This window comes from Tinamus guttatus, unplaced genomic scaffold (genome assembly GCF_059628265.1).
Source record: "Tinamus guttatus ecotype Peru unplaced genomic scaffold, ASM5962826v1 Tinamus_guttatus_pri_ptg000168l, whole genome shotgun sequence".
Classification (NCBI taxonomy): Eukaryota; Metazoa; Chordata; class Aves; order Tinamiformes; family Tinamidae; genus Tinamus; species Tinamus guttatus.
In genome coordinates this window covers 747,468-774,784 of record NW_028288702.1, presented here as the reverse complement: position 1 = coordinate 774,784, position 27,317 = coordinate 747,468, and the positions used below count along the sequence as shown (strand labels likewise).

The following is a 27,317-nucleotide window of genomic DNA, read 5'->3' as shown; positions in this document are numbered from 1 at the left end:
CTCCCCCCTCCCCTCCCCTCCCCCTCTCCTCCCCCCTCCCCCTCCCCTCTCCTCCCCCCTCCCCCTCCCCCTCCCCTCTCCTCCCCCCTCCCCCTCCCCTCCCCTCCCCCTCTCCTCCCCCCTCCCCCTCCCCTCTCCTCCCCCCTCCCCCTCTCCTCCCCCCTCCCCCTCTCCTCCCCCCTCTCCTCCCCCCTCTCCTCCCCCCTCCCCCTCTCCTCCCCCCTCCCCTCCCCCTCTCCTCCCCCCTCCCCTCCCCCTCTCCTCCCCCCCTCCCCTCCCCCTCCCCCTCCCCCTCTCCTTCCCCCCCCTCCCCCCCTCCCCCTCCGGGTGCGGGATCGCCGAGGAGGAGCCCTGGGAAGCGCCGCCGCGGGTAGATGGGAGATGGCTGGAGTCATGTTGGGCAGCGGCGGCAAGCCGTCCAAGCCCTCCTTCGTGTCCTACGTCAGCTCCAAGGTACGCGGCGCACAGCGGGGGGCGGGAGGGGAGCGAGCAAGCGGTGGCGCCTTCGGCCCCGCCGGGCCACGGTGCGGAGGGGGCGAGCGCGGCTCTTGGTGCGGCAGGTCCGGCTCGGCCCGCCCGGCTCCCGTCTCTGCCTCCTGGCTCCCATTTCCGCTTTGGGTTCTTGGGTGCGTGGGGTGGCCCCTTGGGAGGGCTTGTCCCTGTGGAAGCGGATTGTTCGTGCCCCGTTTTCCTTACGAATTTGTAGTAATCTGATGCAGGCTGGTGCCACTTGCTTGTTCTCTCCCCTTGGTAGCTTCTTAAGGGAAATATTTACTTTACTCTGTCAGTGGGCCCTGAGTTCCTCGCTGCGAGCACCCTAGGGAGGGATCTGCTCCCTCTTCTTTTTTCACCGAGTCCGTGGGGCACTGCTGTGGAGTTGGGTCGGCTGCACTGCGCAGTGTTCCTGTCCCTGTTCTGTGGTAGCACCTCTGTCTTCATGGGTTGCAATTTACCTTTTAAGAGCTTTCTGTAACCCTCTGCCTTGTCCTTATCAATGAAGATGTTTATAAACAGTACCTGCAAAAACTTCTTGGCTTGTGTAGACTCTGTTCAGATTGGACTGACTCCTAAGGCACATTTCTTGTCTTGGGAAATATTTGTACAAATGTGCAAAAAGGGCTGGGGACTGGATTTTGCAAAGGTAAGAACTTCACTTGTTTGTCTAAACATGCAGCTATGTTTCTTAAATGGCCTCTCAGAAAGACCCATATATTTGCTTAAATAGGGGAATGACTAACCCTGACTGACAAAAGGGTCAGTGGAAAAAGGTACAAGTCAAATATGCGCAGTAGGGTGTCAAGGTATTTTAACCCACAGTCATTATGACTAAGTTAGTTTTCAACTATGATATTGTTCGCTGCAGGAGGAACAACTGAAAGACTTTAAACTGGGAGATGAAGCTTTTAATAGCCTGATTCAAGGCTATCAAAGGACTGCAGACACTTGCTCTTAATTTACTAATATTTTTGCTACTAATATTGCTCTTACCTGTCTTCTTGATGCACCCTATTTAGGAATTTCACAAGCTGTTGTCATAGAAAGCTTTAGATACAGAGCTGACTTCTGCCATAAAATTGCAGTCTTGTTCTCAGTTTCAAAAGTTTAATAAAATTGAAGTCAGATGTGAGTGATCTCCGCTGGAGATCTGCTCCATATAATCTCATAACAGCAGGGATGATGGCAGGTTGTTGCTTTGTGGGGTTGGAGCTTTCTTTGTGTTGGGTAAGGGATGGGGGAGAGACAAAACAGGTTTGGAGAGCAGCCCTCACCTCCAGTTATTTGTCAAATGCACTTTGTGCCCTGTGCAGAACGTAGGTGAGAGTTAGGAGCACCCAACTCATGTTCTGCTTGATGTTGCTTGTCCCTGCAATCCGAAGTGCACTTTTGAGGGCAGCTTCCATAGCTCTTGTGCTTTCTCTCAAGTCTCTCATTCATTTTAGCTGAAGATTGGAGTTTTGTTCCTTGTATTTTTTGATGCAATTGCAAAAAATATTGTAATTGTCTTTAAAATGGTATGATCGTTTTGTACATTAGAAAGTTGGAAATGAAGTGTAGGATAGTGATTCAAGTTGCAAAAGTAGAGAGCTGGGCTCTGAACTGATATGGGGGAAGCAGGGAACTGGAGTTGGAGGAGATGGACAGAACAATGTAAGGAAAAGGGGAGATTAAAAGATGTAACAGACATGGAAGATGTGCTATGATTTAATGCTCCACTGAGTAATGGAGCCAAGAAAGGAAGGAAAAGAAGGATTTGGAGATTATTTTTGGTCCTGTTTTAATTAAAAAGGCAGTAAGTGTCTCTTATGGATTGTATGAAACACCAGTGTAAGTTTAGGGTTGCTTGACAAAGTATTTCAAACAATATGCTGGCATCTCATACAGTAGAAGGTCATGCCTATGCACATATTTACCATTCAGGAGCATACCTGAATATATATTTTGTAACTGTTTTTATCTTGCTCAAGAATATTTTATTCATTTGGATGCTAGTACTTTACATATATTTTGGGGTACAGTTTGATGTTTGCAGTTGATAGACAAATGTATGGTTAAGAAAACTATTTCAGCTGTTAGTCCTATAGTGAAGTAAAACTAAATAAGAAAAAGCTGAGATTCAGGGTAAGCCTTAGCATGATGTAGAGCTTTCTTGAGGAGCAATTAGTTATGAGAACTATATTACAGTGTTAAAACATCTTGTATTTTCACAGCAGTGCTATCTGCTGTCAGCCTTGAAGAATGCATATTTCAGATAGTGCTCTTGAAACCTTGGAAGTGATAGCTGTTTCTTTCATGACTTCAATTTAATAAACACCCTTCCTCAGTATGTTTACTAAAAGTATTGTTTTTCACTGTCAGAACTACCTCTAGCAGAAGTGTCTGGCTATGGGCAAATTGCAGAGTTACTCTGGGGTATAGTAGGTTTTGAACTTACAGCATCTCACTCTACTTTGCAGTAATAGCCTAAATGCACAGCCTCTCTGCTGCGGATGGTAAGCAATATCCTGCATCAATAGGCCTGTATAAATATTTAGCAGCACTGATTTGAGGAATTCTAATACCTCTGACAAGATCAGAGTAGTCTGCAGGGAAATGCAGGGGATGTTTTCTTTTTCCTTTCCTTTTATTTCTTTTTCCTTAAACAACCAATTCCATGGTTGTTTATCTCCCTGGAGTGGGATGTGAGGAATTCTTGTCTATTGTGATGAGGACAAAGGAGGAATCACTTGGGATCTCTCTCCCTGTTAAGACCCTGTTAATATATTGTAAGTGCTATTTGACCTTACTGCCTTATACTCAGTGTTGCATGTGTCCTCTTCTATGTTTCAACTCTTGGAAGAGATTCTCCAAGGCTGCCTGGAGAGAAAACGTTAACTTTATGTTTTTTTTTCAGAGGAGAGCCTAATGCAGTCCTTGGTACTGCAGGTTATGCAGTTATTACCTACCCTTGGGGACTGAATCCCTGGGGTCAGCACACCCACCGCAGAGGAGGCAACTCTCCCTCTAAAAACCATTTCCTGACCATGGTGTGTCCTCATATTGAAACAGTCTGTCCAGAGTGTGTGGCTTTTCCTCTCCTTGCTTAGAACAAGAGAGATGTCGGGCACTTTAGGGCTATCATCACTGTGGCTGGCTTGGTCTGAGATAGTGTTGCATGATAAATTAGCATGAGGTGCCATGTTTAAATGCAGCTTTGGTGTGACTTTGTGCCCTGTACGGTTAGAATTGATAATCATTGTCTGCCACTGTTCGCTAAGGCCTCCTGGAAGAAAGCATATAGTATGAGATTAGTACCTTGGTGGGAAGCTTTCTCCAAGTAAGTTGCTAGAAGCTTTAGCAAAATGGAGATCTTTGTTGTTGTTGGTCTTGAATCAGTTCAAGTATAACTCTCTTTTGAGTGCCGTCCTCTGGCCATCTGCTTGGAAATGTTGCTGCTGATAGGGTTTCCTGTGTTGTCGTATCTCGAGTAAGAAGTGCAAAGCAGTAGCTTAGGGTATCCGGAAAGGAGAAGCTACAGATGAGGAATCTAGAGAGGCTTTTGATGACTATCTTAGATAACAAGTGTCTACAAGCTTAAACTTAAAGTGGTCAAAGGATGAAGAGGGTGAAGCTTTCTGAAGTCTGAGACGATCTATTTTGGTGCTGCTGAAAGGGACTGACTTTGTCCTGCTGCTTCCATGGTTGCGTGAGCTGTTGAGCCAGTTCTGCTAACAATGGGCTATAACAAAATCCAACCCTGAGCCAGCAGAAGCAAAAAGCTTCGTTGAGACTTTATGAACTTAATTACCTCAGCATGTAGCCAGAGAAACCTGTGTGCAAACAGGTGGTAGGAGTGGATATCAAGTCTATGATTGCAATTAAACAGGTGTTCAGAAGGATCCAGCTTAGAGGCAGCAGGCTCTCAAGTTGGTCTGAAGGTCTATGTATTGTTCAATGTTGAAATACTGTAGAAAAAGTAAAGCTGAAACAGTTGGTGTCTTCTGGGTTCCCACTTAACTTGTTGCTAACACCCCATGTGCCAGTACTGTTCTTCATAGTGATCTTGGCCTTCTCTCTTAAAAGAACAGATACAAAAATATTTGTAGAACTGCAGACACTTAACGCGTTCTTCTCTCTACTTGGAAAATGAGATCAGTGAAATGAATTCTTCAGCAATGGTCGGATGTTCATTGCTTGCTGTCCCTAGTGAATTCAGTATACCTAGTGAATATGTAGGAAAACAGTCTATAAAATATTTGCAGCCTATTATGGGAATATAAACATTGACTTTAAAGTAGAATTCATGTTATCGAAGGCTTAACTATTTGAATCTAAATAGAAGTTGTATGATAAATATTTTTCAAATGGTGGAATTAGTTTTTTTTTTTTTTTTTTTTTTTCTTTCTTCTTTTCTTTAAACGCTGTTCTGTTACCCATGACTAAGATCTTTATTCTGCTATGGCAGTATTTCTGTTAAAAGCCTAACTCCTTCCAGGAAATACCAGTTTAATTTTTAATCAAAACACAAATTAAAAAGCATGGTTCTATAAACTTGTTATGGAAATCTTCATTTTAACAAATAGTAAATATGTTCAAAGAACTGCTTTTGCTTCAGCTATTTTTCTGCTCTAAAGTTGTCTGCCAGCACCAGTTGGCAGCCCTGCAGGGTAAAATGATACTTAATTTTTTTCTTACATTGATATAAGTAATATATGTACACATAGTAAGAATCTCTTGTGGTATCTCCCAAAGTAATAGGAAATAGGATACTACTTAGCTCTTTTGTAGCAGTGCTAGTATGTGCCTTGGGAGTGTCAAGTGTTATATTTGGTTGCATCGAGTAGCCACAGTAGCCAACACAAATACAAAAGCGTTAGTGAACCCAGAGCTTACGTTGGAGCAATTGCTGGCAAAGATGCAACATTGGAAAAACTTGCATGTAGTCCTCCTGAATGCATCAGTGTTCAGCTCTAACTTTGCTTTACTTTGCTTTAACTTTTTTTTTTTTTTTTCTCTTTTCCTTGAGTTTTCTGTATTAGCCGCCAGCTGTAGTTGCATATTTCTTTGGGACATCACTGCTTTCTTTTAGAGCTGTTACTTCTTTTAGTGTTGCTGTGCAGCCTTAAAACTTTGTTTGATCCTCAGTTTTGAAAGCAGCTAATCGTATGAATGGCGTGGAAAATTTATTTTCAGGCTGCCAGGGACTTTTGTTTCTCTGCGTTTAATCCACTGAAACTGCTATTGCTCGAATCTGTTTTTGATAGCTTGCCTTGATTTGCAATATCTGACTTCAGATGCTGGTCGCAAAGTAATTTCAGTTGGCTTACTGCTGTGGCCTTGGGGCAGTGCATGTTTCCTAATAAAAAACAAGTTTTCCACAAAAACTGCAATGCATGTGAAGGGGTTCTGACCCTGAGGAGGAAGTGCAGAACTGGCTGAGCCGGAAGGGTGTAGCATGTCCTCTAGTTTAGTCTTTTGGCTGGAGATTTTGCCCTAATTTAGGACCATCAGCCTAGAATAACTGATATTGAGAGCTTAATAGGTTTGTTTTGTGCAACTTGAGTTCAGAATCAAGTATATTCATGACTTTACCCCTTGACTTTGAGGTTCTGAAATCCTTTTTCCTATAGTCTTAGCATTACTGTTTAAATAACTTGCATAGTTTGGTTGGAATAACACATAATATGAGAAAATTGGAAATGATTAAATGCAAAGCTTAATGTGAAGGGTGTTTTAGAAACATGACAAGTCATCTTTGAGCTGTGTGGAAAAGCTTGAAAATGAGCTTTGGGACATGGAAATGTAACTGACTTTAAGTTGATCCATTTCCTCGTACAAAAGAAACTAAGTAGCATCTGTAAATGCTTTTATTTCTGTCTGTTCTGTATGCAAACAGGGCATTTCCTGTTTTGTGTTCAGAGCTGCATGACTGATGCTATGGGTGTTAAAACATTAACCAAATTATTTAGCTGTAGACTACTGATCCTAAGTGATTATGCTCTTGGGATAGGAAAGGAATGTACTGCAAACTGAAATAACTCTAATTCAAATATTCCCATTTGCTAGAATATGAGGAATTTAAGAAGCTGTTAATACAGGAGTGTTTTTTACAGCATGTATTGGAACAAAGTCTTTGCAAATAAGTAATGACTCTCTCTCTCTAGGAAATACATATAAAGGAACCTATAGACGAGGAAGTAAATCCACGCTTGTTACCAGGTAACTGTTCTATATTTAGAATTTTTTTTTTAAATGTAAATATGGTTAAATATATTTTCTGTTTGCTTTGGCAAACACTGAAGTGTCATCAGTGTCCTGAATAGTAACAGAGGTTTGGGAGAAAGTAATCGCACAGATTAAAAGCATTAAATGTCGTTGTCTTCATGGATTATTATAAAGACTATTCTTTTACAACTCCTTTAGAGTACAGTATCTTCAAGGAACCTCCATTTGGAGAATTGTGTATATACTTTGCCTTGCTTCTTAAAGTGTTTCTTGTGTGCTTTATTTGTTTGTTTTTATTGGAGCCCCAGACAGACCAGTAGAAAGTTGAAGTTAAGTTACTTCACTTCTACTTTGGGCCTTTCTATGCTTCCTTTGCTGTGAAGTTCTTGAAAGCTTAGAGGTCTTTAGATTGCTTTTTTTCTTCCAAATACTGTTAGTGCTCTCCAATTTTGGGAAGGATGGGCTTACTGTTACTGACATAAAATACAAGCAAAACTTAGTCACAGTAGTGTTCTCTTCTATAATTCATATAAAAGGCTGCAAGTCCAGCTGTGTGAACCTACTAAAACTTGTCTTTGAAGTAATTACTTTTTTAAACTTGAACTTATTTTTGTTTACTTTTAACATATGAGCTTCATTGAGCAGTATTTATGCAAGCATGTGTGAGGACTTTAAAGTGATCCTGGAACCTGTAGAAAGTAGTATGTCTGGTCAAAATTTTGAAAAAGTAACTGTGATAAATTTGTAATAGTCATCCAACAAATGTGTCAATGTTCAAGAGCTTGACAGTAAGAAAAATCAGACTTCCAGCTTGTTCATAGACCAGCTTCCTTCCACACAGCAGATTGTATTTTTTAGTAGGTGTTTGTAAGGCAACTCCTTTGATTTGTGACTGTATGCATTGCTCTCCTGTCACTGAGAGGAGGTGGAGGTATCAATGCTTCTGGTCATTGAAGTTCTAGCCATGTGCATTTGAACACTAGAGAGCATTTCTCAGCCCACCCTGAGTAATGGTGGTAACCTGGAAGGAAACCAAGGTGCTGATCCCAGGAGCCCCTTTAGCCCTGTTCTTCAACAGTGATGATAAGTCTTCAGGTATGCAGTGCATGAGAAGCTGTCAACAAGTTAATCTTGAGTTTAAGGGGAATGAGTCAAATGTGTTTTAATGCTGTTATGCTGCAAGCTAAGTGTTTGTTTTTGTACAGGCGAACTGCTGCTTTGTGAAGCAAGCACAGTGTACAAGTATATACAAGAAGATGGGTCAAATTGTGGCACCTATGGGAAACTCATATGCACAAACTTCAAGATTTCTTTCCTCGATGAACATTCTGCTTCAGATGACAATGTAGGAAGAAAAGTCTCCTAGTTGTGACCAAACGGGCTCTGAAGACAGTCTCTTGTTCTATAATCTTTCTCTTGCATAAGAAATACTGAAAATAAATCTATAGTAATTTTTAAAGGCTGCAGTCATGTTAATCAGTTCACATCGGCTTGATATATATAAATCCTTCCCCAAGCTCTAGGATTGTTTTGGTTAAAAAGCGCAAGCCTGTTCTGAACCTTTATAGTTAAATGTAGTTATGACTCTTGTGGACTAGTAATTATATAAGGTGCAAGTTAAAAGAGGGAATTGGTTTAAAACTTAGATGTAAAGTTTACTTAAACCTGTGCACTTCTAATCTTTATCAGCAATTATAAAAGTGTGAATGCCATGTGTGCTTCTAAGGTTGTAAAACATCTTTTACTTTGGACCCCATGTACAGAAGCTTTTGGGGATTCTGCAAGATTAAGTAGGTAACTGTTCAATGGAAATACCCTAGATAATTGTTTGCTGCGTAGCTGTATAAGTCTCTGATTTATTATGCTTAAAATAAGCTGTTGCTAACTGTAAAGACTAAAGATCCTGGCACTACTGAGACACCAAACCTTTTAAACCATCTCCCCACACACTTTTAGAGGTGATGTGAATTTAGTTCTTTGTTCTACATGCTCAAACTGAATTGTCTTAAAGAGAATGATAGTTCTCCTTTTTGGATGTGCTCAAGCATGCCTTAATCTGATTCATTTGGGATATACTATTGAAGGGCAGGCTAGTATATGAATCCCAAGAATGCAAAGTGATCTTGACAGAGAGGATGAGAAGAATACACTTTGAAGCACAGAAATAGTGATTAGAAACTTGTAAGGGTAAAGTTTCAGGGAGCTGAATATTGAAAACTGATGTTTTGGCAGCTGTATAAGTTGAGTGGACGTTTGAAGTTCCTTGGGCCAAAGCTCTAAATCCCTTCCCACGTATCACATGAGGTTTATTCTAAACCAGTGACCTTGCCCTGTTCAATCACTAACTTGAATCACTAACCCAGGTAAATCCTGGGTTGATAAGAGAGATATAGTTGACTTGACATGTTAACAAATGTTCAGGGCGAGTAATGCAGACCTAGAAATAACTCAAATAAGATTAACTTTGTTCACAGTTGTCTTCATGTAAAACTTAAATTTGATGTACTGTGCCTCAGTCTTCTGATAGTAAATCTTTACTGGTTTATAACTGACATTACTCAAATGTCCTTTTTGTTCACTGAATTAGAATAATAAACTGAAGGGAGTCTTAATCACTTCAAGTTTCCCAAAACAATAGAGTTTTGTGCATGTCATCATTTTACCCAGTGACAAATCTCACTGCTACATTGGAATATTCTGGGGATGCTTGTCTTCAGAGACTTTGTTTCCTCTCTGATTCCCACAGCAAGAAACTTATCATGAAAGGGCTTGGATTCCATCAAATTACTGTATTTCCTATTTATTGCAAGAATTCTAGTTTGAAAAGTGACCCTCAGTAGAATGATATGCTTTGAAGTTATTTGAAAAGCAAAAACTCTTAACTGCACACCTTGCAATCACAGATGAGACCTTAAAAGGCAGGCATAATTCATCTCTATTTTAATAACTGGTTTTCAGTGTTCTGATTTGCAGAACTTTTAAGAAATAAAGTTGATATTTAAATATATACTAAATACTTTATTTACTGGTAAGAAAGTGCTGCTGCTTAGTGGCATGAGACTTATGAGATTTTTTCATGTTTTAGGAGCCACAATTCAAAAATAAAATCATAGGAGAAAATGACATCACCCTGCAATGTGTAGACCAAATATATGGAGGTAGGTACTTTTTGTTTAATATGCTAGCATTAGAAAATAATTCTAGATGTAGGGTATTTTTGGTCTGTATACCTACAGTCTTTTTAGAAAACTTGTAGTTTTCACATTTGAAGCTTGGATTGGATAGTCTGGAAAAAGCAGCTTCAGTTATATAATGAAATGACAGGTAATAAATCTGTTAAAGAGCTTGGTTTCATCCTTCAAGCCTGTCATGTTAGCTTCAAAAAGTGTGTGTGGGGGAAAATGCCATGAATAACAGCAAAGTGTCTTCTACCATGTGCTTGGTTAAGAATGGTGCACAAATGTTATAGGAATAGTTGGAAACATTGATATATGAAGAATAGCTTAATTTGAGCAGTTGGACTGTACGGTGGTTCAGTTAGCAAATTCCTAAAGAAGACTTTTTTTTGTCTAAGACAGTTTTGCTTTTTGAGATTATTAATGTTTTCAAAACATCAAAGGAATTTAAAAGCAAACTTTTATTTTGCAAGTAAATAGTGAACTCGGTGTTTTGCTACAGGACTTGAAGGTCTGCCTGTATGGCCAAAAAAAAGACAAATGAGAATTGGGATAGTGGTCTGTAAGCAGGAGGGGAAAGCTTTAGTGAGAAGACAGTGTTTAAAGGAATGTTAGCATTATAAATAGTGGCATGGTGTGAAGGGGGTGGTGTGGTGAACTGTGATGTGGAGTGATAAGGGATCTTATCAGTTTATACAAATGCCTTAAGGGAGGGTGCCAAGAAGTTGGAGCCAGACTCTTTTCAGACAGTGATAACATGAGAGGCAACAAGCACAAACTGAAGCACAAGAAGGTCTGCCTTTTTTTGAGAGGAAAAAGCATCTTGACTGAGGGTGACAGAGCACTGGAGCAGGTTACCCAGAGAGGTTGTGGAGTCTCCTTCCCTGGAGATGTTCACAACCTGCCTGGACGTGATTCTGTGCAACATGCTCCAGGTGACCCTGCTTGTGCAGGGGGGTTGGACTAGGTGATCTTCAAAGGTTCCTTCCAACCTTAGTGATTCTCTGTGATCCTCTGGTGGAGACTAGTTATGAGACACTATATGGTTTCTTGTACAGCAGCCTATCTGCCAGCACTTTAAGATGTGAAATGATTCATTCTTAAACAAAGTGTTTAAAGGAAGTGCATGTAGGGTTCTCTTGAAAGTATTTTGGTGTGCTGTGTGGTGTGTTCTTGGTGGGCGGTGAGGAGGTGGGAAGGAGATGAAGTCAGTTGTATGAAGACTTTGCCTTGACCAAAACTACTAAATTGTGTTCTACTGCACAGTCAAAACTTCAGACTTACTGTGCAGTCTGAATTTGAACTGAATAGCTGATTTGCTACAAGTTCAGTTCCTACCTTGGAAGAGATAGTGTGAGTTGAGACCTTTTTGCAATGGATGGAATATGGAGTGTATAAACCCAAGAACTTGCCAGCTGGTCTGTATGGTAGGATGGTGGTTTTGACTTGAACTTGAATTAAATTCTCTTCTCAAGTTTCTGGAAAAGATAAAGTTGTCTCTGCTTGACAAGTGATGGAAAAGTTCTCTTTATTTAGACTTTTTACTTCTGCAGTTTATGATGAGAAAAAGAAACTTCTAACTGGACAACTGAGAAAATACCCAGAGAAACTAATTATCTACTGTAAAGACCTTAGAGTATTTCATTTCTGCCTCAGATACACGAAAGAAGAGGAAGTAAAAAGGGCAAGTACTCCATGTTTTCATAAGCTTGCTGGTGGGTGTTTAGCTATAGGGATGAAGGGAGGGTAAGAAGCATGCTTGGAGAGATCCCTCAGACTGGAAGTGTTTCTTGATCATTCACAAATGAAGAGGGAAAGTAAAAGGAGACTAGCTGACTGTTTTTAATGAAAAGTGTTCATTAAACATCTTTGTTTAGCAATTAAAAGATCATTCCACTGACTGTTTAGAGAGCTGATGCTTGGGAGCCCTGCATGAAATTAGCTTCCACTCAAGCAGATATCTAAATCTATTTTGTCTGTGGTATTATTTTATTAGATTTTGGCTTTAACTGCTGACATGTGAGCAAGGTTTATGTTTTTGAGAATGAGTTATTTTCACAGATTAAGCCGAGCTCCAAACTGGGAGTGGAATAGCTTTATTTAAATAACTACATGCAAAATAAGAGTTGTTCCTGAAGTTGAAAATGTGTAATGCTTCTCACTGTTTAAAGTAGGCCCACTTGGCAAACAAGGGAGAAGGGTTTCTAACAATTAGTTTTCAACTGGTGGGAATAGAACCTGAGTGTCTTGATGGCGACTGTACTCATTTGCAAGACTTTAGGTATCTTCTAGAAGGGACATGCTTCATTGTGTTAAAACTTCAGTTTTGACTTTGGGCCAAACTAAATCTTAACTAAGGGCCTTCACCAGTATGTAACAGGTGTCCAAGGTGGCACAATGCAAACATGAAAATATCTTAGTACTATAAATGTCCTCCTAACGAATACACAAGAACTTTGCTGACAGTGAGAAGCATGTTAATGTTTGAGGTATAATAAAATAAGGTAATATTTAAATAATCACAGAATGGTTGAGGTTGGAAGGGACTTCTAGAGATCATCTAGTCCAACCCCCCTGCTCCAGCAGGGACACCTAGAGCACGGGGCACTTGTGCATCTTTGAGACTTCAGATACTTGATAAAATTTTTCAAGTTTCTCTAGGATATCTGAACTCAAAGAAATTTAAGTATTAGGATGCTTCGTGTGTGTGTGTGTTCTTTTGTAGTTCATGTTTTCTGCCTAGCAGTAGTCCTGTGTAATGTGCTAATGTAGTAACACCTCTCCTATACATCACATCTTTACAGTCTTATTTTGTCAAGACTCATGAAACAGTATTATACAAACCCTGGGAGAAGTGATTAAGAAGTTAGGTTGTTTACATTGACGGTTTTATTCATCCACATTGCGGTGTTAATTGTTGGTCCTTTCTCAGATCGTCAGTGGCATAGTTCATCATAGCCAGACACCTAAGCTGCTTAAACGCTTGTTTCTCTTCTCTTATGCATCAGCTGCCCCAAACAACACAGGTAAATGTTTTTATATATACACGCTTTAGGTTGTATTTGTTGCATGTGCTTCTGTAAACAGTTTGGGATCTTTAGTATCTAAGTTTGCTGGTCTCTCCAGTGTAAAAAGTTTGTTTACCTCACTTTCACTTGTTCTGCACTGTTAGATTTGCTGTTAAAAATATCTTTATGTACTTTAACACAGATGGTGGGGGGGGGAAAGACAAGAATAGCATCATTCAATTAAACTTACTGTGAAAAAATTGAAAGTTGCTTAGCCTGTCTTCCTAATCAATGTGCTCTCGTTTTTTTTCATTTTTTTTGTGTGTGTTTTCTTGTGTTTTTTTTTTTTTTTAAATCTGTTGGTTTTTTTCCTTTATTGTTGCAGTGAATTTCCTGCTCTTAAATGATAATCGTTGCCTGCAGTTAAGAGCAAAAAGGGACATCTTTTCTGAGATGCCACAATCTGCTTCTTCCAGGCAGCTGCAAAATAAATAAATAAATGCATAGCAAGGTTCAGCAGGTGTCTGACTTCATCACAGCTGATAGTTAAATTAAAATATAGTCTTCCCACTTGATCAAAACTGGCTGAGTAACTAATTATGCCATAAAACTCAAAGTTTTTTCAGTGCTCTGTCTCCATTTTATAGTTCTGAATTCAGCTGCAGCAATAGTGATGTGTTAAATTATGGTCCTGATTCTTGGTGCAACAAGGCACTTCTGGAGGAAACTTTGATGTACCCAAGGTATTAATCATATTTCATAAGATCACCAAATTCTTGAGAAGAAAATTCTGGAGATTGTCTAGTCCAGAACTCTTGCTCAGAGTTAACTAGGACAGGTTTACCAGGGTTATGTCCAATTGGGTTTTGAATATCTCCAAGGCTGGAGACTTCACAACTTGTTTCAGTGTTTGAGTGCCCTCACAGTGGAAAAGTGAGTGGTGGTGTGTGTGTGTGTGTTTTTTGTTGTTGTTGTTGTTTTTTGTTTGTTTGTTTGTTTTTTTTCCTTCTCATTTAAATGGCATTTTCTTTGGTTATTGCCCACTTTCTTGTTTATTCACTGCATGCAACTGAGATGAGTCTGGCTCAGTTGTCTTTACTCCCTCCTATCAGTTACGCGCGTTGATTAAAATGGTCCTGAGCCTTCTTTAGGTTGAACAATCCAGGTCACACAGCCTCTCCTCATATGTCAGGTGCTCCAAGCCCTTTATTTTAATGGGCCTTTGCTGGGCTCCCTTCAGTGAGTCTGTCTGTTCAGTGAGCCCAGCCCTGTTGCAGGACCCCAAATGTGGTGTCTCCAGTGCTGAGTGGAGACAAAGAATCGCCGCCTTCAACCTGCTGGCAGTGCCTTTCCTAGTGAATTAAGAGTATGTTGGTTGCCTGTGCTTCAAGGGCTTTTGCTTGGTGCTCAGATTGCAGCTTTAGCTGTAAATCATGTTTATTTTGAAACACAAACATCAGAAAGATAGTAAGCTTTTTCCAGGCAGAAATTAAGAAAATGCAGGTGCCTACTCCCTATAGCAACATTGAAGTGTTTTGTCAAATTCCTCCATATATTAAATCTTCCATAATATATGCCTAATTCTTGTTCTTTGAGCTTTCTACAGGAAGAAAGATCAAGTAGACTTCAAAAATCGATCTTGTCTTTATAGTCTATCCTTCTAATCTTAACTTGTCCCTTACAACTCAGCAACAACATTCTGTATTTCCAGCTGTGCACTCTTCATCTACCATATATTCTCACTGTGGAAAGTTTAAATTTGCCATTGTATCTTCCATGGAAATTCTAGCTCTTTGTTTTTTCAGAATCAGCTGATACTGTAGGATACTTACTTATGATGTGTCTAAAATTATTGGCTTTATTTCATGAGTTATATGGTTTTGATATGTGTGGCTAAGTTAACCTGATTTCATAACTGTTTTTGAGCTTGTTACATGAAAATACAGGGGAAAATCTCAGTTGAGAAGACAGGCCGTACTGCTATAAACAATTTTCTGTTCTTATCAAATAGCTGAAATGTTCAGTACAGAAATCTTAGCAATGATGAAAGAATGAGCATTAAATAAAAAGGGATATCTGAATTGTAGAGACTGCTGATAAGAATGTCAATTCTATCCTTAAGTGTATAATCGGATGAGTTGGCTGCACCAGATTACAAGGCTATTTGCTGACAGTATGTGAGGTCTTAGACTAAATGTGAAGAACTGTAGAAGCTCTATAAGGCTGAGTTGGGTTAAATAAAAGTTTCTCCTACAAACACTATTAGTGCAAGCAATAGTTGTCAGAAAATGTTAGAAGAGATCAAATGAAAGCATCATGTTGTTCAGATGCATTTTATCTTGGGCTCAAGACTCTATGGGGAGGTTTGTTTAATTGCCTTTAAGAGAAATGGTTACTTTTCACTAGGAATACTTTCATGTTAGCAATTAACTAGTACTCTGCTACTAACTAACATGACTGATGTGTGACAGATGGAAGAAACCAAACTGTGATGTTTGATACTCTTGAGGACTGGTGTGATGAGCTGGAACGGACTAAAGGGAATGTGAAATATAAAGCAGTGGTCACCAATGAAGGCTACAGAGTCTCTGAAAAGTAAGCTTGCACTGGGTAATAATAAACTTTTGATACCATATTAGCATTTGTAAACATTAATATTCAGCATTTAAGATAGCTTTAGGCACCTTTGGGTCTGATTACATTTTGCTTTATAGAAAAACTTGGCTTGGGACCTCAAACCAATCATCTTCACTCCTGTGCTCAAACTGGGCTCAGTCAACACTAGATTTGACTGCCCAAGGCCCTGAGCAACCTAGTTTTGAATAACTTCAGGGATGGAGAGTGCCACCTTAAATGGTACAGGAAATATATGGGTCTAGTAGGCACACTATGGTATAGTTTATTAGCATGAATTTTTGCTAGTACTGTACTCTGGCGCAACTCCAAGTTACATGTGACTAAATGACACTTTAAGTAATTGGTTTCAGGTATATAAGCAAAAGTCCCATATTTAATTGTAACATCCAAAAGGCAGGAGAATGTTATAAGGAAAACAGTGAACAGCTCAAGATTGGGGGGAAGGAGGGAAACCTTATCCCTCTGAAAATAGAGGGTTTAAAGATGACACAAATATCTAGTGGGAAAGCCTTTTTGTAGCTATAAGAGTGAGTATATAATTAGCGTGTGTGCTAGAGCACTTGCCATAATTAATGGGAGCACAGAGACTGTTCTTTGTTCAGCTCTTAAGTAAAAGAAGCTTTTGTCATTCTAGGTTGCCTTTGTATTTTGTTGTTCCCATGTGTGTCTCTGAAGACAGTATCTTAAAGTTCCAAGGTAGAGGCATTCCTGTAAGTATATATGTATTGTTGAACTGGCTTGATCTCGAAGGGAAAGGCTCTGGAGCGGACGCTCATGCCGGAGCACCTTGCCTAGAGGAGCACAACCGCGGCAAAAGCCGCCGAACGAGAAAGTGCAGGGAGCGAGAGGCAGCCCCAGCGCCCACCCCCAAGCGGGCAGTGCTGAGCTCCGGGCCAGAGGCGGCTCTGACTCAGCGGGGGCGGAGCCAGCAGGGCAGGCGGGAATTCAAAAGCTGCCCCAGGGAGCATGGTTGTCAGCCAGAGCATGGTGCAGCAGCTAGTGCAGGCAGTCTCCTCCCGGCTCGGGAAGAGAGCTCTCCCCGCGGTCTCTTCCGTCAGTGGTAACTCAGGCATAGTAGCCATAGTCTCTACTCGGCAGAGAGCCTCCACCAGAAAGGCTGTGGTGACGCAGACTGATCCACCACAGAAACATGCAGCAGTCGAGGTCTCGGTGCGGGGAGTGTCTGAGCCTTTCCATGTTATCAGGTAGTAATAAAAATAACACCCGCCTTAAGCGTGAGCAGGTGGATGACCTGCTTAGCCTGGTAGTGGAGCTGAAGGAGGAGGTGGAAAGGTTGAGGAGTATTAGAGAGTGAGAGAAAGAAATAGACTGGTGGAGCCACACTCTGCAGTCGTCCCAGGTAGTACACCCAGAGAACCCCCTGGTTCAGTCTGATAATCTACTACCCCCTTGCCATAGAGCAGAGGGGGCAGAATTAACCGTATCAAGTCATGAACAAGAATGGGAACATACCTCTGTTCGAGATGGCAGGAGGGCCTTTTCCCAGCCCACCTCGCCCCTGCAAGTTGACCATATCCAACAGGTATGAGGCCCTGGAACTTGAGGACGAGACAGATGAGGTCAAGGACCAAGACCCATCTAGGGGGTTGTCTAGGGTGAGGCAGTCAAGTCCACACCTTAAGACTGCCCCCACTAAGGAGAAAAGGAGCACCTGGAAGAAGTGGCGTGTGATTGTCACGGGTGACTTCCTGCTGCAGGGCACGGAGGCACCAATCTGTAGACCTGACCCCTTGTCCAGAGAAATCTGTTGCCTACTGGGGGCTCAGATAAGGGATATCACGGAGAGACTGCCAGGGCTTGTCCAAGTGTCTGATTATTATCCCCTGTTAGTGTTTCATGTGGGCACTAACAATGTCATGGGGAAACTGAGTAACATCAAACAAGATTTCAGAGCCCTAGGGATGGCAGTCAAAGGTTTGGGTGCCCAGGTTCTGTTCTCCTCTATCCTGTCAATGAGGGGAATGGATATGAGGAGGAAAAGACGCATATTACAGGTTAACAACTGGCTGCGCTGCTGGTCTTGGCAACAGGGTTTTGGTTTCTATGACCATGGGACTCTGATGACCACCAGCTAGTGGGGAACAATGAGAACCACCTCAGCAAGAGGGGCACACGTCTCTGCCAAAAGGCTGGCCAACCTGGTTAGGAGGGCTTTAAACTAAGCATGAAGGGGGACAGGGAGTGTTACATGGACAGGGCAATTAGTGGCATGCAGCCAAAGCTAGAAGGTGTCCAAGAGGAGTATGGTAGTGGGAAGTGAGGATAGGATATGATTATAGAGGGTCCTCTTTGACCCTTCCTGGGAAACCTGCAGGCTCGGTTACTTCCCCGAAATGCCTGTACACCAACGCGTGAAGCATGGGGAATAAGCAGGACGAACTGGAGCTCTGTGTGCGGTCCCAGCATCATGATCTCATTGGAATCACAGAGACGTGGTGGGACAGCTCACATGACTGGAGCGCTGCCATGGAAGGCTATGTGCCCTTTAGGAAGGACAGGCTGGGAAGGCGAGGTGGTGGAGTTGCTCTTTATGTGAGAGAAAAACTGGAATGCATGGAGCTCAACCTGGGAGTGGAGGATGAGCGAGTTGGGAGGTTGTGGGTAAGGGTTAGAGGGCAGGCTAATGTGGGAGACACTGTGGTGGGTGTCTGCTACAGGCCACCTGACCAAGACGAGGAGGTTGATGAGGCCTTCTATAGGCAGCTGGATATTGCCTCACAGTCACAGGCCCTGGTTCTCATGGGGGACTTCAACTACCCCGACATCAACTGGAAGGACAACACAGCCAGGCACAAGCAGTCCTGGAGGTTCCTGCAGAGTGTCGACGATAACTTTTTGGCACAGGTTGTGGAGGAGCCGACGAGGAGAGGTGGGCTACTGGACCTCGTGCTATCAAATAGGGAGGGACTTGTAGGACATGTGAAGGTGGGGGGTAGCCTCGGCTGCAGTGACCATGAGTTGGTGGAGTTCAGGATCCAACGAGGAGGCAGGGCTGTAAGTAGCCTTGCAACAATGGACTTCAGGAGGGCCAACTTTAGCCTCTTCAGGGACCTCCTCAGAAGAATCCCATGGGCTAGAGCCCTAGAAGGAAGGGGGGGCCCAAGAGAGCTGGTTAGTTTTCAAGCAGCACTTCCTCCATGCCCAGCAACAGTGCATCCCTGTGTGTAAGAAGTCAGGCAGAGGGGGCAGGAGACCTGCGTGGATGAGCAAGGAGCTGCTGGCAATGCTCAAGCAGAAGGCGGCACTATGCAGAAAGTGGGGGAAGGAAGGCCAGGCTCCTTGGGAGGAATATAGGAATGTCGTCAGGGAATTCAGGGATGTGATGAGGAAAGCTAAGGCACAATTGGAATTAAATCTGACAAGAGATGTTAAAAATAATAAGAGCTTTTTCAAATATATCAATGGTAAAAGGAAGGTTAGGCAAAATGTGGGTCCGCTGGTGAATGGGATTGGCATCCTGGTTACGAAGAACACAGAAAAAGCAGAGTTGCTGAATGCCTTCTTTGCTTCAGTGTTTACCAAGGGCAGCCCTCTGGAATCCCAGACCCTAGAAACCAGAGAAGGTGCCTGGAGCGAGGAAGACTTGCTCTGGGTAGAGGAAGATTGGGTCAGAGAGCTCTTAGGGAAACCTGACATCTACAAATCCATGGGCCCAGATGGGATGCATCTGAGAGTGCTGCGGGAGTTGGCGGATGTTATTGCTAGGCCGCTCTCCATCTTTGAAAGGTCCTGGAGAACGGGGGAGGTGCCAGAAGACCGGAAGAAAGCCAATGTCACGCCAGTCTTCAAAAACGGCAAGGAGGAGGACCCAGGCAACTACAGGCCAGTGAGCCTCATCTCTGTCCCTGGAAAAGTCATGGAGCAGCTCATCCTGGCTGTTGTCTCCAAACATGTGGAGGACAAGGAAGTGCTCAGGAGTAGTCATCATGGATTCATCAAGGGGCAATCATGCTTTTGACACCGTCCCTCACAACATCCTCCTGGGCAAGCTCCGGAAGTGTGGGATAGATGAGTGGACAGTGAGGTGGATTAGGAACTGGCTGGATGGCAGAGCTCAGAGGGTGGTGATCAGCAGTGCAGAGTCTAGTTGGAAGCCTGTAGCTAGTGGTGTCCCCCAGGGGTCAGTCCTTGGTCCAGTCCTGTTCAATTTATTCATCAAGGACCTGGATGAAGGCACAGAGTGCTCCCTCAGCAAGTTTGCTGATGATACCAAACTGGGAGGAGTAGTCGATACCCCAGAGGGCTGCACTGCCATCCAGAGGGACCTGGACAGACTGGACAACTGGGCGGTGAAAAACCTCATGCAATTCAACAAGGTCCTGCACCTGGGAAGGAATAACCCCAGACACCAGTACAGGCTAGGGACTGACCTTCTGGAGAGCAGCTCTGCAGAGAGGGACCTGGGTGTCATGGTGGACAACAAGTTGACCATGAGGCAGCAGTGTGCCCTCGTGGCCAAGAGGGCCAATGGGATCCTTGGGTGCATTAAGAAGAGCGTCTCCAGCAGGTTGAGGGAGGTGATCCTGCCCTTCTACTCAGCCCTAGTGAGGCCGCATCTGGAGTATTATGTCCAGTTCTGAGCCCCACAGTACAAGAGGGATGTGGAGCTGCTGGAGAGAGTCCAGCGCAGGGCCACAAGGATGATCAAGGGCCTGGAACATCTGCCCTATGGGGAGAGGCTGAGGGAGCTGGGCCTGTTCAGCCTGGAGAAGAGAAGGCTGAGAGGGGATCTAATCAGTGTCTATAAGTACCTCAAGGGAAGCAGTGAGGAGGATGGGGCCGGCCTCTTTTCACTGGTGGCCACTGACAGAAGTAGAGGTAATGGCCACAAACTGAAGCACCAAAAGTTCCACAGGAACTTAAGGAAAAATTTCTTAACAGTGTGGGTGCCAGAGCGCTGGCACAGGCTGCCCAGAGAGGTTGTGGGGTCTCCTTCTCTGGAGATCTTCAAAACCCGCTTGGACGCAGTCCTGTGCCACGTGCTCTAGGTGACCCTGTGTGTGCAGGGGGGTTGGACTAGATGACCTCTGGAGGTCCTTTCCAACCTTAAGCTGATTCTAAGGAGGGTATATATTTCTAAGAAGGCAAAGCTTTACCTGATGATCTTGCTGTTACTGCATTTTAACTTCAGAATTTGTTTAACAGCTGACATGTAGCACACTCCATCTGTAGAAGACAACAGATATTGGAAGAAGAGACACAGTTTTCCTGTATTCCCATAAGGCGTGTAAAGCAAAATACAAGACTTATTGGTTTACATCCCACATTCAGTTATCAAATGCCTAATGTGCTATAGTTGCACATGCTACCAGTATTTTTTTCCATCTGTATTTTTAATGAGGACAAGTATCTGACCCCCATCGAAATGGTGCAGCATTCATATGGCTTGAAGTGCTATTTAGGTATTGAGGTGAAGGTTACGTATGTGCAGGTCTAGATGAATACCTTCAATCAGCCAGCTTGGGTGTCGCTAATAGTATGGTTGTGGTGATTGCAGCATCCTTGCAAAGCCAAGTAGCCAACTGAAAAGCTAGTTCCACCAGTCGTGACAGAAAATGGCATTATATATGTTATTCTACTTCCTATAGCAAGGCGACTTTAACTTCCAATGTAGCACTGTAGTTTAAGAACTAGTAAGACAGTATAGAAAACAGGAACAAAGAAATATCACTTCTGAGGCCTTACCCTAGTTGCTAAGTGTCTATCCAATTTGCCAGTAAAAACAATGTGCATTTCATGCTTTTAAATTAATTGGTCTATTGTGAAGATGCTCGTGTATTGTACTGCCTAATGTGGCCCTTCAGACAGTGAACTTCCAAGTAGCTTGGCTAACTTGTTCTCAAGTAGTCAACATGACAGCCTACAGTAGCTGCTAGGTAGGAGTAAAGTGTGAGTTGCTTTGTACTTCCTTTCCTCCCTTCTCCTCCTCTCTTCCCCCACATTAATTGTCTCATGTTGTTCAGAGGCCCTGTAGAAGCTTTCTAATTACGTTCAAATTTTTCTTGAAGCAAGTGTCAAAACAAGCTTGGCTGTCCTCATTCTGTTAGAAGTGGAAGTGAGGTGGCTTATAACCACTATTTCCACCCTTGATGGTGGTTGTAGGGTTTCTGCATCCTTCGGAGGTTTGCCTCTTGATTATGAGTTGGTGGAACAGATCCCCTTACTAGGTTTTTAATGCCATCTCCAAACTGTAGACTTATCATAGAAAGTAGAAGCCAGCTTAGTTTCCTTTCTGTTCTCCATGAGTAGCCTCAGATTAAACCTACTGATTCTTTTGGCAGTTATTGGAGAGAAACAAGGATGTATATAGGTGATTGAGTCCTAATTTGGCTTCTGTAATTTTCCTGATAACATGAATACTGACCTTAAGTTTCAAAGTGAGTTAAGATTCTGTGGAAACTGCAAGTGGATGATGTGACTCATGAAACCTGTGGTGAATATAAGGGAACTGAGAAGCTCAGTAGTTGCAGGTGTTCCTTGTGAAAAGCCAATCCTAAGTTAGAGTTAGTTGTGGAGTTCTTGTTTAATATCATATATTTTGTATGCCTAGATAACACTGACATATGCACAGATCATGTGGGAATGCATGATGATGTTTTTTGTGAGTTATCTTGAGGTTGAAATATAAGGAAAAAAAAACTATTATGTATGTGTAGAGAAACTGATAGGTACTACATAAAAGCTACTTAAGAGATTATTTATTTTGGCATATTTCCAGCATAATTTGACAGTAGCCATTTTGATCAATTTTTCACCTCTGAGACAAAGTAGTGTTTTGATTATAATCTGAGATCTTGTTTCTCTGTGCCTGCCTAAAGCTCTGTTTAAAGTTTGCAGCTGATAACAGTGTAATTAGGCATTTAGTTTTGGTGCAAATGTACAGGTTTGCTACTGATGGGTTCACTGGATGCATCAAAAAATCAACAGAGCATAGCATGGAGAAATCTACTGGACTCAGTTAATCTTGGCAGATGCTTTCTTTAGGCAGTCGACTAATTAGTACTTGATAAATGTCTTTCTGCAGATTTGGTGTTGGTCTTGCCGTAATGGGGCTGCTCTTCTCAAAATGTCTGCATTTCCCAAAGAACAGGATGACGCTGCTTCACAAATGCAAAAAGCCTTCTTGGATGGGTCAGTAATAGCTATTCTGTCCACAACACTTTGCTTGGTATGGACCTTGCTTCTCTTTTTCCATATATGCTTTGTCTTTATACATGCGCACATCAGGAAACAAGTTCTAGATCTAAAAGTAGTTTTTACAGTGGTATTGCTCTAAGCTCTTAGCCTAACCAGCATCACCATCTTGCAGGACTGTAACATCACTGAAGACTTATTTGGGGAAATGTCTGCTTGGTGAATCTTTACCTCCTGTGAATAGATGGAGCAATTAGAAATAAGCTAATAAAGCATTTCCAAATGCTGTAGATCTTTCCTGCAGTGCAAGCATCACTAACTGAAGGATTCAACTGTGTTTGCAAGCAAGAGAAGTCCAGGCTTTTAATTACTGAACATTAACTTGCAAGCTAAGCTTTAAGCCTTTCTGTAAGGTTAGCTGTCATCTCAGAACTAGATCTTTGTCCTCCTATGTTTTGTTCTTGTAATCTAAAATGGCTGAGACATCTACATCTAGTAGCTCGCTACTGCTGCTTTCAGGTGCAATGCCAGACAGTAGTACGTTGTTTCGGCTGAATTAGTGAGCACAGCAGAAGGCTGAAAAATGTCAAAGCTGATAAAAGGGGAAGAGCACAGTTGCCTGGCTAGCAGTTACAGCGATGACATGCTGTTGCTTTCTCTAGTTTCTCTACTTAGAGTCCTGGAGAGGCTTTTTAACCTGCAAGATAGGTTAGTTAGGATTCATATGTGCACATTACTTCACTATTAGCAATTTGTGCTTCAGAATCTGGTAAATGCACAGAGCAGCTAGATGGTAGCTTATTTAGGTATTTAAAGCTTTTTGTTTGTTTGCTTTTGAAGTTAAATATACTCGCATGGTAAAGGCTTTTAACCCTTCCTGCAGATTCTCTAACATCCTCCTTTTGAAATGAGGATGTTCACATGATTTATGTTTTATTATAATGTTATTTTTCAAATTGTGAAAGTAAGAAAAACTATCAGTAAGCTTTAACAAGATATTAACTGATATTCTGGGCCCTCCTCTTTGGTTATCTGAACTTGCTGGCCATGTTCTTCTTGTGGAGTATTAGTGGTTAACCACTAAATTGAAAAATGTACATGCAAATTGTGCATAAGGATGTGTTAACATGCTATTGTAATGGTAATCTGATCTCTTAACCACACAGCATATGAGTATTATTGACAGCTTGTTGAAAAGGTTTGTGCAGAGCTTGATCTTCTGTCATGAACTACCCATTTCAGTTTGGAACAAGTGTTATAGTTCACAAACGATTGTTTTCATTCCATTCTCAAAGAACCGATACATTCCCAAATAGCTCTAACAATCAGTATTTCTGAGCTCGACTCCTGTAATTCCTGCTTAAAACAGACTTCTGTGTTGAAACATACAGCAAATTCCTTTCTCTGTACTGGCCAAGTGCCCATGAGGCTTCACTCTTAAGTAGAATCAAGAGCAGTTTTTTCCAGATCTTAACAATAAAACATGAGCATGATTGTGAATGGTTTTACTAAGCTGACACTCATCTGGGATGATGTTTGTCTGAGTACTTAATTCAGACCAAAGGTTTATCTAGTCCAGGCTCATCTCTGCCTCTTCCTGCTCTCCCCTCTAAGGAGAGAGATGAGCAGATATGCAGTGTAGGTAAGTACAAAAGGATGTAGACTCTTTTCAGTCCATACTATTTCCTTCCTTTTATTCATGTGTTTCGTGAGCAGATCTGGCAACTAAGTGTCAGAATGCATTTCACGTGGTAAAAATGAACAAAAATTGGAAGTATATTGGAAGAGTTAGCTGTTCCTGTCAATCCCCTTTCTCTGGATTCACCTCTGGAGAGACAGTGTCTATTCAAAAAAACAGTAATATAAAGCAGTGATCTTCATAATATTAGTAAAGCTCCACAAATATGCACAAACACTGTCTCTTTTATATCACTGTAACAGTTAAGATTAACAAAACTTGTAGGCAGGCTTCTTGATATTATTTTAAAATACATGGGGAAGATGAAGTTTCCACTATGTATATTTCTTAGTCTTATAGCTATTTTCCAAATTAGGTATGTTAACTTTGTTTCCAGTGATAGTAGTTCGCACTTTTGTGTGTGAAGCAGAAAGCTTAATCTCTTGATAATTTGATTTAGAATCTATAGGACAATTAGTAATCCTCCCTATGAGCTCCTGAAAACGGAGGACCTGTCCAGCAGCCTTCCGTGTCTGCAAGAAATCCAGACTGCATACACAAGATTTAAACAGCTCTTTTTGATAGGTAAGTCTAACTTTAATGTATTACTTTAGTCTCCGAGATGCAAAACAATGCTGAGCTTTTTGGTGAATGCAGCTCTTGTCTTTATTGATGTTCTGTTTTCATTTGTAGTTAAAAACAGCCTTCTAAACATGTAACTGAAGACTGTGCTCATTACCGGTGTGTTAATGAAGTTTTGTAGTTTTCAAACTTAATATGACTTGCTAAACTGTCACAGTATCAGAAAATGACTTTTGAAGAGTTAGAGCAATTACTAGAGCTGCAGTGCAAGTTATACACGAGCTGGTTTTGAACTATCATGCGAGGTTTTTCAAACTCGCCTGGGTCATTTAAATCGAATATTCAGTGTTAAAATTGTAAGCCTTTGGGCTATGTCAAGAGTTGAGACTAACTGATAATTGATTTTTTTTTTCCTCAACTCCTTTTATGAACTAGTCGCACTTCAAAACATCTGAGGTGCGAACTTTCTTCTGTTGTCACTGACTAACTACTAACATAACTACTGTAAAAGAGTCCCCTTGAAAGGAATAAAAATGAGAGCTCTGTGCAATTGTAACCTAGGTTTTCAACTTCTGGTTTTTAACACGTTACCTATTTTGTTGTCATGAAACAGTGCTTCGGCCTTACAGAATCATAGAATGCTTAAGGTTGGAAGGGACCTCTAGAGATCATCTAGTCCAACCCCCTGCTCCAGCGGGGACACCTAGAGCATGTGGCACAGGGTGGCATCCAGGCAAGTTTGAAGATCTCCAGAGAAGGAGCCTCCACAGCCTCTCTGGGCAGCCTGTTCCAGGGCTCTGTCACCCTCACAGTAAAGAAGTTCTTCCTCATACAGAGGTGGAACTTCCTGTGTTTCAACTTACACCCATTACCCCTCGTCCTGTCACCGGCCACCACGGAGAAGAGCCTGGCCCCATCCTCCCTACGATCACCCCTCAGGTACTTGAACATGTTAATCAAATCTCCTCTCAGCCTTCTTTTCTCCAGACTAAATAGGCCCAGCTCGCTTAGTCTTCCCTCATTCGACAAATGCTCCAGTCCCTTAATCATCTTTGTGGCTCTCCGCTGGACCCTCTCTAGAAGCTCAATGTCCTTCTTGTACTGGGGAGCCCAGAACTGCACCCAATACTCCAGGTGTGGCCTCACCAGAGCTGAGGAGAGGGGCAGGATCCCCTCCCTCACCCTTCTGGTAACGCTCTTCCTGATGCAGGCCAGGATCCCATTGGCCTTCTTGGCCACGAGGGCACATTGCTGACTCATGGTTAGCCTGTTGTCAACCAGGACTCCCAAATCGCTCTCTGCGGAGCCGCTTTCCAGCAGGTCAACCCCTAATCTGTCCTGGTGCCTGGGGTTATTCCTCCCCAGGTGCAGGACCCTGCACTTGTCCTTGTTGAACCTCATGAGGTTCCTCTCTGCCCAGCTCTCCATCCTGTCTAGGTCTCTCTGAATGGCAGCACAGCCCTCGGGAGTGTCGGCCACTCTACCCAGTTTGGTGTCATCTGCAAACTTGCTGAGGGTGCACTCTGTGCCCTCGTCCAAGTCATTGATGAACAAGTTGAAGAGCACCGGGCCCAGTACTGACCCCTGCAGACACCACTGGCCACAGGCCTCCAACCAGACTCGGCCCCATTTACCACCACCCTCTGGGCTCTGCCATCCAGCCAGTCCTCAATCCACCTCACTGTCCACTCATCCAATCCACACTTCCTAAGCTTTCCTATGAGGATGTTATGGGAGACTGTGTCGAAAGCTTTGCTGAAGTCAAGGTAGACAACACGGCTCTCCCATCGTCCATCCAGCCAGTCACCTCATTGTAGAAGGCTATCGGGTTCGTCAGACACGACTTCCCCTTGGTGAATCCATGCCGACTACTCCTGATCACCTTCTTTTCCTTCACGTACCTAGAGATGGTCTCTAGGATGAGCTGCTCCATCACCTTTCCAGGGACGGAGGTGAGGCTGACCAGCCTGTAGTTTCCTGGCTCCTCCCTCCTCCCTCTTGCCTTTTTTGAAGACTGGAGTGATGTTGGTTTCTTCCAGTCCTCTGGTACTCCCCTGCTCTCCATGACCTCTCGAAGATGATGGAGAGCGGCTCAGCAATGACCCCTGCCAGTTCCCTCAGCACTCTTGGGTGCATCCTATCTGGGCCCATAGATTTATGGGTGTCCAGTTTGCCTAAATAATCCCTAACCCAGTCCTCCTCGACCAGCGGAAAGTCCTCCTCTCTCTTGGTTCTCTCTCTTGTCTCCGGGCTCAGTACATGGGGACTGACCTTAGCAGTAAAGACTGAGGCAAAGAAGGCATTTAGTAACTCTGTCTTCTCTGCATCCTCTGTCACCAAGGCACCCTCCCCAATCAGCAGCGGACTAACATTTTCCCT

General features: G+C 42.6%; 1 protein-coding gene across 1 annotated transcript in view; it reads left to right on the top strand.

The window, feature by feature from the left end:
• The first annotated feature begins 381 nt into the window (after positions 1-381).
• Positions 382-27,317, top strand: part of LOC104577440 (myotubularin-related protein 12-like) — a 37,798-nt gene continuing 10,862 nt past the window's right edge. Inside the window, exons 1-10 of the mRNA XM_088522831.1 lie at positions 382-453; positions 6,642-6,696; positions 7,908-8,047; positions 9,788-9,860; positions 11,432-11,562; positions 12,811-12,904; positions 15,358-15,481; positions 16,158-16,233; positions 22,569-22,675; positions 24,817-24,941. Coding sequence (XP_088378957.1) covers positions 382-453; positions 6,642-6,696; positions 7,908-8,047; positions 9,788-9,860; positions 11,432-11,562; positions 12,811-12,904; positions 15,358-15,481; positions 16,158-16,233; positions 22,569-22,675; positions 24,817-24,941 — 997 coding nt within the window. The remainder of the gene's footprint in view (positions 454-6,641; positions 6,697-7,907; positions 8,048-9,787; positions 9,861-11,431; positions 11,563-12,810; positions 12,905-15,357; positions 15,482-16,157; positions 16,234-22,568; positions 22,676-24,816; positions 24,942-27,317) is intronic.